At 38.1% G+C, this 12,308-nt stretch overlaps 1 protein-coding gene and 1 long non-coding RNA gene across 9 annotated transcripts in view; one reads left to right on the forward strand and one right to left on the reverse strand.

The window, feature by feature from the left end:
* Positions 1 to 3,830, reverse strand: part of LOC144581073 (uncharacterized) — a 61,475-nt gene extending 57,645 nt beyond the window's left edge. Inside the window, exon 1 of the long non-coding RNA XR_013531599.1 lies at positions 3,647 to 3,830. This is a non-coding gene — a long non-coding RNA (uncharacterized LOC144581073). The remainder of the gene's footprint in view (positions 1 to 3,646) is intronic.
* Positions 3,831 to 4,018: 188 nt separating this feature from the next.
* Positions 4,019 to 12,308, forward strand: part of SH3BGRL (SH3 domain binding glutamate rich protein like) — a 108,147-nt gene continuing 99,857 nt past the window's right edge. For all 8 annotated transcript variants that reach the window (XM_078363093.1, XM_054251490.2, XM_078363094.1 and 5 more), the window contains exon 1: positions 4,019 to 4,161. Coding sequence is in view for 2 of the 8 variants with exons in the window: in XM_035287693.3 (XP_035143584.1) it covers positions 4,117 to 4,161 (45 nt within the window). In the remaining 6 variants the exon portion in view is untranslated. The remainder of the gene's footprint in view (positions 4,162 to 12,308) is intronic.

Below are 12,308 nucleotides of genomic sequence, written 5' to 3' on the forward strand. Positions count from 1 at the left end.
AAAGGGTTTAAAATTCCACCCTATCCCTATTCTGTCTATTCCTAATGATAACCGAATTTATTCGCTTCTCCTGCTGAGTCAGTGATACCTAACGGAAGAGTGGGGCAGTAACTCTAACTCAAACTATCAGAAAGTTTTGGAAAGAGGTGTTGCTTTTTTATAGAGTCCTATTGTTCCCTGAGACCATTTACTGTTATTGCTCAGGGACAACCCATGAAAGGACATTCTATCCTTCTGCTGGAATTCTGCACAGGGCTAATAAAAATTAAATCTCTAAGCCTGGCTTTTCGAATGTGTGCACGTTTATTTTCTACAGGTGAGTGGCACCCTCTAGTGGCTCTAATTATGAACTAACTATCTGGGGTGAGATCAAACATTTGAACACAATACTTCCAAGAGTACTTCTGGTAAGGAATCTGAAAGTTGCTTCCTGCTAATGCACATCACTACATAGCAGGTAACCAAAACAGGCTAAGAATTACTAAGCATAACACTCTGTTACTTAAACTACCCTATTTCCACTGCAGATAATTTCCCTTCTGCTGGCACTTGAGGAGAACAACAATATATCCTCTAATGTGCAGTAATTTTGTGTGTGATTTACATATTTATGTGTTAATGCGTTGTGTGTTAATAGAGGAAAAATGTTGTATTACTGGTCTCCCATCTGCCAGAGCAGGCAGGAAGGTGGGCACCAGGGCATCATTGAGTGATGCTGGTGGTTCTTCCAAAAAAATCAAGGCTCTTTGAAGACCACCAAAACCCCAAGCATTCTTATTTTTGAATCAGGAAGATTTGGTTACTCTTTGTGTCCCCATCCAAATTTCATCTTGAATTGTAATCCCCATAATCCCCACGTGTCTAAGGAGAGAACTGGTGGGAGGTGACTGGATCATGGGGGTGGTTTCCCCCATGCTGATCTAGTGCTAGTGAGTTCTCATAAGATCTCACAGTTTTATAAGGAGCTTTCCCCGCATTGTTTCTCACTCTTCTCTTTCCTGTTGCCATGTGAGAAGGTCCAAGCTTGCTTCATCTTTGCCTTCCACCATGACTGTAAGTTTCCTGAGGCCTCCCAAGCTATGCAAAACTGTGGGTCAATTAAACCTCTTTTATTCATAAATTACCCAGTCTTTGGCATTTATTTATAACGGTGTGGAAACAGACTAATACACACCACTTCACAGTGTATCAAACATAAAAATTCAAATGTACCTATACCCTTACTTAAATATAAATATTAAATAAACATATTCTAAGATTTGTATAACTTTGTTTTTAAATTTAAAAATTTTCAACCACAAGCAATTCATTAAAATGTACTTGTCAGTGATTTCTCTGCAGAAACAGGAATTCTGCTTATGTGAGATTAAAATGTAAACTTCAAATTGTTTTCAAATGAAATGAAATTTTTATAAATGCTAAACTTGGCCGGGCACTGCTCACGCTTATAATCCCAGCACTTTGGGAGGCCGAGGTGGGTGGATCACGAGGTCAAGAGATCGAGACCATCCTGGTCAACAAGGTGAAACCCCGTCTCTACTAAAAATACAAAAAATCAGCTGGGCATGGTGGTGCGCGCCTGTAGTCCCAGCAACTCGGGAGGCGGAGGCAGGAGAATTTCTTGAACCCAGAAGGTGGAGGTTGCGGTGAGCCGAGATCGTGCCATTGCACTCCAGTCTGGGTAACAACAGCTAAACTCCGTTTCAAAAAAAAAAAAGCTAAACAATATTTAATAAAGTTGACATTATAATGTTTTTCAAAAAGTTCATTAAACATTTCTATGTTTTAATTTTGTAGTGTTTTTGTAGGCAAATAATAATAATATTTTTACTTTCTCAAAAGTTTAAAAGTAGGTAAAATTTTGCTCCTGGAAATGGTGGAGTAGGTGTTCTGGAACAACTCTCTTGATAAAAGAAATTTAAAATGATGAAAGATACTTTTATAATATATGAGAAATAGCAAAGACCTCAAGAGGAAAGTGAGGGATTATCAGGGCAAGAAAAGAGGATGAATTAAAACTCCAAAGAACTCAGTGATAATAAAGAATGCTTCTGCTGAGGGAGCATTTGCCATTTGCTGACCAAGAAAATTCAGCTACTTTTGGTATGGCAAATGAAAATAACTCACCTGGGGACTCTTAATTCTGAGTGAGGAGTGAGAGCACAGCAGCGTCCACTCGAAAAGAGGAAGGGAGTTAGTACTATAGTAGTATAAGACAAATCATGTTCATTTTGCCAAAAAAAAAAAAAAACAGAAGGAAGAGTCTCCTGTTGCGGAGGCCAAAAAGTGCAATAACAGTAGCCCTGATATTGGCAACGAGGAGAGTGACTAGATCATTCTGACTTACTTTTGCCTGATTATTTGTATAAAGATTTTGAGTTGTGTCTAAAAAAGGCAAGAGCTAGCTAAGTGGAGAGGTCAGAAAAGGTTATGAGAATGTGGGGAGAAGGTGAAGGAAGAAACAGGAAGAGCAAAGGCATGAGAGTGACCATGACGATTGCAGTGCGCAGCCAATAATGATTCCATACATAAGGAAGTTAGTTTGGGGGAGGAATAAGTAAGACTGTATGAGTGGTATGGGGCTAGATTATGGTGAAAACTATTTAGCAAGATAATTTAGGATTAGTTTGATAGTCAATGGAGAGTTAATAAGTATTTCTGCCTACACTGTCTTCAGTGACATATGAAATTTGTGTTTTAGGATGAAAAAATAGCTAACTTTTTTTTTGTACTTTCTTTCTTCCAGGCAGTGAGTTAACAGTTAATAGTTAAGAAGGTGGCTTCTGGAGTTGGTTGGACCGGATTCTAGTCCTGACTCTGGAATTTACTAGCTATATGACTTTATGAAAATTATTTTCCCGAGCTTCAGTTTCTTCATCTGTAAAAGTAATGTAGCAGTATCCACCTCTCGAGGTAGTTTTAAGGACAACGGGTAAAGAGATTAATTTGGAATTAGTACTTAAGACAGATTGGAGAAGGGAAAACCTGTGGGCATGGAACAGTTACAAAGCTATTGCAATTACTGAGCCTAGGCAAAGGTAGTAAATCACTAGACTGGTTTAAACCCCAAAGGAAAAGAAGCAGGACAAGTAACTGACTCCTTCCCTCCACTCTCATTCATCTTGCAAATTCCTTTTTTTCTGTTCATTTAACATAACCTTGGAACTTGAAACCACACGTTGAAGTATATGGTCCGTCTCTGGACACTATCAACTGTTTGCTTATTTCCCTAGAGCTACAAATAAACATCTGGTCTCTCTCTTCTCCATTTCAACATCTGCAATATGTTTTCCAAAATCCCTCACTTCAGTCAGTTAAAAAGCAAAACAAAAATCATTCATCTTATTACACAATATGTTCAATTTTTTCTTTGTAATTTCTTCCTCCATTCTTAAACTTGCCAATCAGGCCTCCTGCAAATTCCCACCAAAGCAGGGTTTCCTAATTTAACAAAACGCAAAACTCAAAAAGAAAACCAATCCTGCCATTTCTGGCTTAGGGAAACCTGAAACTTTCCTTCAATACTCTGTGGCATTGCTCAGTACTTTAGTGTCTAATTCCTCTAACGAGCTAAGATCAGAAAAACCACTATGCAATAGCAATCTTAAAATGCGCAAGGCTTTGAGAACATGGGTTTTCAACATACAGCTTGCTCTTTCAGGATCTGTCTTCTTATTTGCATACATTGCTGAGCAGGAAGTTATACGTAGTACTTTTAGTCTCCGCGTGTAAAGGTCCTTCAAGCTAATCTAATTCAATTCAGTTCTTCTTTTTCTTTTTCTTTCTTCTTCTCCTAGCCCTCTTCTCGGAGAAGGAATCGTCAAAAAATCAATGTTTCAACAGATCTCGCGGTGCTGTTCGAGATTCCCTATTTAAAAAAAAATAGAATTCATGCAACAGCCTGTTCCTTCCAGGGTTTTGGGCTGGAATTGCGGTGCTTAGAGAGCCCGGTGGAAGCTGCTAAAGGCGGAGGCGGGGCTCCGGCGAGTTCCCCTTCCACCTTCCCCCACCCTTCTCTGCCAACCGCTGTTCAGCCCCTAGCTGGATTCCAGCCATTGCTGCAGCTGCTCCACAGCCCTTTTCAGGACCCAAACAACCGCAGCCGCTGTTCCCAGGATGGTGATCCGTGTATATATCGCATCTTCCTCTGGCTCTACGGCGGTAAGGAGAGTGGGGAGTCCACCTTTGTTGTTTTTCCTACACACCAGTCCTCTGCTGCCCCAGAACCATTAAATTGCAGAAGTTTTTCTGGCAGCTTCTTCTTCGGAAGACTCCTGCATCCCCCACTCCACCCCTCTTCTTCCCTTTTTTCCCTTTGTTGCAACGATCTCATTTTTTTCCCCATAGAGTTCAGCTTTGTTTGCCTCGTGACGTTGGGGGCCAGGTTTCTCCTTCGAAGGAAAAAGAAAGCTACCAAGTTTTGGGAGATGGGAAATGGTGGTATACGGTCTTTAGAGTTAGGCGAAGTCAAGTAAAATCGCACACTGGTGAATTTTAAAGAGTGAGAGAGATATTTGATGAATACGCTGAAAGTACTGAGGCAAAGAGGAGTGCATTTCTGTAAAGGATGGGGGTACACGTGCTGTAACTGATGGGGATTGAGTGGAGGGCCTACTGAGGCATTGTGATTATTTTGGGTGAGTGAGACCCTGGTAATAGAATTACTTTGAGAGTGTGTAAAAGAAAGTGGTTAACTTGAGCTTAAAGGCCTGTTAGAACTAGACAAACTGGGAGGGAAAGTTGGGAACAATGACATAATTTTTTTTTTTAATATTACAAGGATTCAGTCTTCCCCCTATATTGTCCCTTATTTTGACTTTTTCTATTCTTTCAAAGTATTTTAAAGTTCCCTCACTGCTTCAAATATATTGAGAACTGGAAAGGGAGCTAAGTGGCTTCTTGTGTAGTGGCAAGTTGAGTGTGTGCTGCTTCAAATGATAGGACTTTCTCCTTCATATATTCACTTACTCTTAATTTAGAATAACAATTTTTTAGCAGCTGTGGGGAGAATATGATAAACTGGGGTGAAAGATGAGTGTGTATCCATGATCAGTGAAAGTGCTTCTGCTTTTCCCAACTCAAGAGAAAAGCCAACAGTGGCAAGAACAGATGTGTGGTTTCAGGATGTAGGATACAGGGACCTCCTTCCATCTTCTTGAGCTTTAGAGGAGCAACTAATTTAGATTATTGTGTGTTTTTATTTTTTGGCTTGTTTATTTACACCTGAGAGGATGTGGAATAGAACTGAAGGTTATGTTAAATCACAAAGACTTTGATCTTCGAACTTTGTCTTCTCTGGCCATTGTGTGTGAATATGTTTATACAATTTTGGAATATCAGAAAATATAATATTACATTTTTGAACAAGTTTAGGTTGAAAAAAAGAACAATTTATCGCATATATATATATTATATATATATTTTGTTTGTTTGTTTGTTTGAAACGGAGTTTCTCTCCTTACCCAGGCTGGAGTGCAATGGCGCGATCTCGGTTCACTGCAACCTCCGCCTCCTGGGTTCAGGCAATTCTCTTGCCTTAGCTTCCTGAATAGCTGGGATTACAGGCACGCGCCACCATGCCCAGCTAATTTTTTGTATTTTTAGTAGAGTCGAGGTTTCACCATGTTGACCAGGATGGTCTCGATCTCTTGACCTCAAGATCCACCCGCCTTGGCCTCCCAAAGTGCTGGGATTACAAGCGTGAGCCACCGCGCTCGGCCTATTGTTTAATATTGCAAAGTAAAGTTTGAGTTGCTCAAAGTCTCAACTCAAGTCCAGCTTCATGTCTTGAGTTAAACCCCCAATGAGACTGAACAGATCAGGAAGTTAGTTTTGCTTTGGGAGTCATGCAGTTTCAATACCTTTATTTACTCTTTGCTTTCTCCTTCTACCCCGCTCTCAAAAGTAGATTCAAGAAAAAACTGCTTTCAGAATTTCTATTCAAGTAAGAATAACTGCATCACTCTTTGTTAAGTCTTAAGTTTCTAAGAGACTTAGAAATGGGTGCTGTCTTCTATTATTTCCTTTATTGGACACTATTGTTTCTTTTTATTTCAACTTTTATTTTAGATTCACATGGTACATGTGCAGGTTTGTTACACAGGTATACTATGCAGGGTTTGCAGTACCATTGAACCCGTCACCCTAGTAATGAGCGTAGTACCCAATAGGTAGTTTTACTACCTTTGCCTTCCTCCCTCCCTCCTCTGTAGGCTCCAGTGTCTATTTTTTCCATCTTTATTGGACTTTATTGTGGAAGACCATGCAAATGGAGGACGTTTATGGTATTTGTATTCTATTTCATTTTTTATCATGGGTAATTAGAAATTTGTCTACTGTAGTAATTTCAGTTGATATAAAGTTGTTATCAAAATTCTATTTCATAATACCAAAATAAATCCTTGCATTATTATAATATTACAACACTTTTAAATAATACTAAAACAGTGTAAAGTGAGTACTTGTTTATAACATGAATGGATTGGTGATCATTTACTTCAGAAAGGCACTTTTCAGTTTGCAGTACTAAAGTTCTTCTTTAAGATTGATGCCCGCCTTGTTTGTTTTAATACAGAAGTTAGAAAATTTTCAGCAAGTATCCTGATAGAACCCTACAATTACAGAAAGTGAAATACTTCAATAAGTAACTAAGTTTAGTTGTCTGAAGAACAGTTAAAAGCTTCTTTGCTTTGGATTGATAGTAGCTGACTGTTTCTTAATCTTCCTCCTGGTTGTCATTAAAAAATAATAATAATAGATGTTATACTGGGAAGAGTGGGAGATCTGGATCTGCGATAATTGGCAATCAACGTCAACTTATTTTGTCTATATTCGAAGACTCTTTGTACATCATACCCTTATTTATTTATTTATTTATTTATTTATTTGAGATGGAGTTACGCTCTTGTTACCCAGGCTGGAGTGCAATGGCGCGATCTCGCCTCACCGCAACATCCGCCTCCTGGGTTCAGGCAATTCTCCTGCCTCAGCCTCCTGAGTAGCTGGGATTACAGGCACACGCCACCATCCCCAGCTAATTTTTTGTATTTTTAGTAGAGACTGGGTTTCACCATGTTGACCAGGATGGTCTCGATCTCTTGACCTCATGATCCAACCGCCTCGGCCTCCCAAATTGCTGGGATTACAGGCGTGAGCCTTATTTAAAAAAAATGTTTAAAAAATGTGGCCTAACAGTGAAGAGTAGCACTTGCTTCTCAAAAGTTTAGAAATGTAAACAAGTATGTTGGCCTTTGCAATGGATTTCTTTTTTTATTTTTATTTTTATTGATATGTCATAATTGTATGTATTTATAGGGAACAGGTGATATTTTGATACATGCATACAATGTGTGATGATCAAATTAGGGTAATTAGGATACCCATCACTGCAAATATTTATCATTTGTGTTCTGAACATTACAAATATTCTAGCTGTTTTTTCTAGCTAGACAACAAATTATATTGGTAACTATAGTCACACTATTTTGCAACTGAACAGTGGATCTTATTTCTTCTATCTAACTGTATTTTTGTACCCATTAACCAACCTCTCTTCATTCCTCTTTTCCCCCTACCCTTCTCAGCCTCTGGTAACCACTATTCTACACTATATCCTTGGGATCAACTTTTTTAGCTCCCACATGAGTGAGAACCTGTGATATGTCTTTTGTCTTTCTGTGTTACATCTTCATTCACTCAAAGTAATGTCCTCCAGGCTCACCCATGTTGTCACAAATAACATAATTTCATTATGTTTTATGTCTGAATAATATTTCCTATTCATTCATCCATTGATGGACACATATCATAGCTATTTTGCATAGTTCTTTAATAAACATGGGAGTGCAGATATTTCTTTGATAAAATGATATCCTTTCTTTTGAATCTATACCCAAAAGTGAGCTTGCTAAATCACGTGGTAGTACTATTTTTGTTTTTTGAGGAACCTCTATGCTGTTTTCCATGGCAGCTCTAGATCATGCATTCTATTTCTGTTTTTTGGAGAAACCTCTGTGCTGTTTTCCATAGCAGCTATACTAATTTACATTCCCACAAAAAGTGTACTAGTATTCCACTTTCTCAGTGTCCTTACCAGCATTTGTTATCTTTTCGGTAATAGCCATTTTAATTGGAGTGAGATGTTATTTCATTGTGGTTTTGATTTGCATTTCCCTGATGGTTAGTGATGCTGAACATTTTTTCTTATACCTCTTTGCAATTTGTATGCCTTCTTTGGTAAAATTTTTATTGAAATCATCTGCCATTTAAAAAAATTGGATTATTTGTTTTTGGTGTTTTGTTTTGCTACTGACTTCCTTATATGTTCCACATATTAATCCCTTGTCAGATGGATAATTCGAAAATATTTCCTCCCATTTTTAGATTTCTCTTCAATTTATTGGTTGTTTCTTTTCTGTGCAGAAGCTTTTCAGCTTAATGTAGTTCCATTTATCTATTTTTACTTTCATTGACTATTTTTGATGTTTTACTCAAAAAATCTTTGCCCAGACCAGTGTAATGGACTTCTTGATAGTAACCATAATAATGATTGCCAGTAGAAATCCTTAACTATGTCAGATACTATCTCATTTTTTAAACTAATCCTTTGAATTAAGTACTATGATTATCTCCATTTTTCAGAGAAGGAAATACAGTATACAGGTTTAAAGAGTAAACAACTTTCTCAAGGTTACACAGTTAGTAAGCCATGGAGCATGAATCTAAGCAAGGTGTTTGAGTCCAAAGAATATGTAGTCAACCACCAAGAAATACATCCTCCCAGTGATTAATGGCAACTAGTAGGCATGAGGAGATAAATTTGAACATGAGGTGACAGGTAGGGGAAGAAGTATGTCATGTAAGTGGAAGAAGAGTTGCCTGGGCATGTGCATATAGGGGAATAGAGAAATGGGCAGCTATTTCCCATAAATGGGATATTATATCTAATAGGGAATGTCGGTAAGTAGGGTAAGTGACTATTCACCCAAGGCCAAGAAGATGGAGAAAGTCAACATATTAGGAAAGCCTAAACTGGTCTGGTATAGGTCAAGGTATAAAATTCAAGTCCTAATACGGTTTAGTTTGATGGGAACCATTTAACAAGAATGCAGCTTCCTAGTTGTCTGTCTATATGAAATGATTTCTGTTTGTTCAGAATTGTTTATGCATGTCTTAACTCACTGTGACACACAAGTATATGCCATGTTTTGTTTCTTGAGATTGTAATGCCTCATAAATTTACATTTAATGGAAAATGAATAGTAATCCCAAAGCCTATATAACTTAATAAATTGCAATAACTTTTTAGCAAAAATCAAAATTGGCTTAGAATGAGAATTGTTAGAGTGATAATAGCTGGGAGAATTTTTAACTGGTTTGGGAGTTTTTTCTCCATACTTATTTCCCCAAGACCCATAATGATCTCCATTTCATGGCATCTATGTATTCTACATGTGCCTTGGTGTAAGAATTTTAAGATTGTGGGAAATGGATGATTTCTTAGGGTTTTATCTATGAAGTAAATTTTAATATTGATATATTTTATATAAATGATAAAACAGAAGCCAGTTGTAGCTTGGATTGTCCATAAATTAAATATACATAGTTTTTCAGTATGGTTGTACTCTGCACAATTTATAACAACAGATTAAAACAACATTCTTGATTGTGTAATCATTAGTCACTATTCACAGTATTTTCTTCATCTGGATAATATAGAAGAGCAAGATACAGTTCTTCATTATGTGGTTCTCAAATAATTATATCTTAGGTGCAGAATGTTTTGTTGCTCTGTCTCAGTACTTATACATTGAACATTGATTTCGTGTATGCAAGGGTTTCTGTCGTATCTTCCAAAGTTTGTTTGAATATTGTTTAAAGGTGTTTATAGAAGGTGTTCACTTAGAAGACCAATATTAGAGACTGTTCACCAAATGACTTGGACATGCCTTTTGGAGCTTCCTAACCGTGGAAAGTGTCAGCTTTCACATGGCAAATGCAGAGACTCAAGATCAATGCTTTCAAATTGATGCTTAGTATTTGATAGCTGATTCCCTAAATTTCACAGAAACAATGGCAAAGCCATTGGAAAAATTTGGCCCAAAAAGGGGCTTGGGTATCAGTGATGGTGATTCTTGGGCATTTAAAAAGATGCTTAAATGTTGAACGGTTGTAGAGACGAATATACCGTGGAAGTTTAGTAAAGATTAATTATCTGGTAGAAGAGAAAGAGAAAATGGATTTATCTCTAGCACAAAGATGAGATACTTTATTGAGGAAGGGTTTTGGTCAATAAATCTTTTTTTTTTTTTTTTTTTTGAGACGGAGTTTCTCTCTTGTTACCCAGGCTGGAGTGCAATGGCGCAATCTCGGCTCACCGCAACCTCCACCTCCTGGGTTCAGGCAATTCTCCTGCCGCAGCCTCCTGAGTAGCTGGGATTACAGGCACTAGCCACCATGCCCAGCTAATTTTTTGTATTTTTTTTTGTAGAGACGGGGTTTCACCATGTTGACCAGGATGGTCTCGATCTCTTGACCTCGTGATCCACCCGCCTCGGCCTCCCAAAGTTTTGGGATTACAGGCATGAGCCACTGTGCCCGGCCAGCTTGGTCAATAAATCTTAAGCTCAACCCTCCACCAGGATTGGCCTAAGGAAAGAAATAGAATAAAACTTCAGATACCAATCAGATAGAATGTTCTCTGTAGCTAATCTTTAAAATAAATTCTGAAATATATATTGTTCCATTAACCATGTATAATTTACAAAAACATTTCCTACTTTAATGGAATTATCAAGTTGAATTTTGTATTCCAACTCTTACTAATAAAAGGAAACAGATTAAGAGAGAAGCTGTTGGTTAGCTATCTGACCATCTGTTTGTTTTCAGATCTACTTTGCAGCCCACAAGGAGGCCCTTTAAACCCAGCCCTTAATGACTTTCTTCAATCCAGACCAAGATTAAACAAAAGTACATTTAGAGAGACACGGCCATTTATTTTTATTAATATGAGGACAAAGCTGACTTTTTACACTTGGCCAGCCGAGAAGAATTTTAAGCAAGAGGATTTTTTTCTAGCCCAGGTCTTGCATGTTGGTTTTATTCGTTTGTGTGAAATCTTACAAACTGTCAGAACATCAGGCAAAAATTTCAATTATAAGTTTAAAAATATCATAACAAATTCAAAGACTGTATATTTAAAGTATTCAATGACAGTAGTTTTTTTGTTGTTGTATTGCCCTTTCGTTAGCATAACTAAGATTTTTTTTTTTTTCTTTTTAGGATGGAGTCTTAACTCTGTCACCCAAACTGTGGTGTGGTGGTGTGATCTTGGCTCATTGCAACCTCTGTCTTTCAGGGTCAAGCGATCACCTGTTTCAGCCTCTCAAGTAGCTGGGACCACAGACATGTGCCACAAAGTCTGGCTAACTTTTGTAGTTTTGGTAGAGATAGGGTTTCACCATGTTGCTCAGGTTGGTCACGAACTCTTGAGCTAAAGCGATCTGCCCTCCTCGACCTTCCAAAGTCCTGAGATTACACCTCGCTCAGCCTCTTAAGATTTGACTTCAGTAAAGGCAACACTTACTTATGCATTGTATACCTCAGGCAAGTTGCCCAGGGCTTTACCTGCATTATTTTATTTAATTGATCTTGACAATAACATTTTAACATAGTTATTACTATGTTAAAAGATTCACAGCCGTTCAAGCCTGTAATCCCAGCACTTTGGGAGGCCAAGGCGGGTGGATCACGAGGTCAAGAGATCGAGACCATCCTGGTCAATACGGTGAAACCCCGTCTCTACAAAAAAAAAATACAAAAAATTAGCTGGGCATGGTGGTGCGTGCCTGTAATCCCAGCTACTCAGGAGGCTGAGGCAGGAGAATTGCCTGAACCCAGGAGGCGGAGGTTGCGGTGAGCCGAGATCGCGCCATTGCACTCCAGCCTGGGTAACAAGAGCGAAACTCCGGCTCAAAAAAAAAAAAAAAAAAGATTCACAGATTAAAATTCATTTTATGTAATTGGAGGGGGTATCTCTAAGATCCAGAAACATAGGTACATTGCTGAAGACCAAAGAGCTAGAAATGGTAGAGCTGTGAGTAGAGCCCTGGTGTTCGGACTTCAGAACCCACTCCTAAAGACTGCATTATTTACATATCCTCTGTATATAGGTATTGAATAGAAATTATAAATACTACATAAAAATCCTGTTATATGATTTGGAAATTAATTACCATTTAAAAGGGGGTGATGTCCAAGTAGGCAAATGTGTCCTCATTCATATCCATACTCGAGAGTGAGGTGAGAGT

The sequence above is a fragment of the Callithrix jacchus genome, chromosome X (assembly GCF_049354715.1).
Source record: "Callithrix jacchus isolate 240 chromosome X, calJac240_pri, whole genome shotgun sequence".
NCBI classification, from domain to species: Eukaryota; Metazoa; Chordata; class Mammalia; order Primates; family Cebidae; genus Callithrix; species Callithrix jacchus.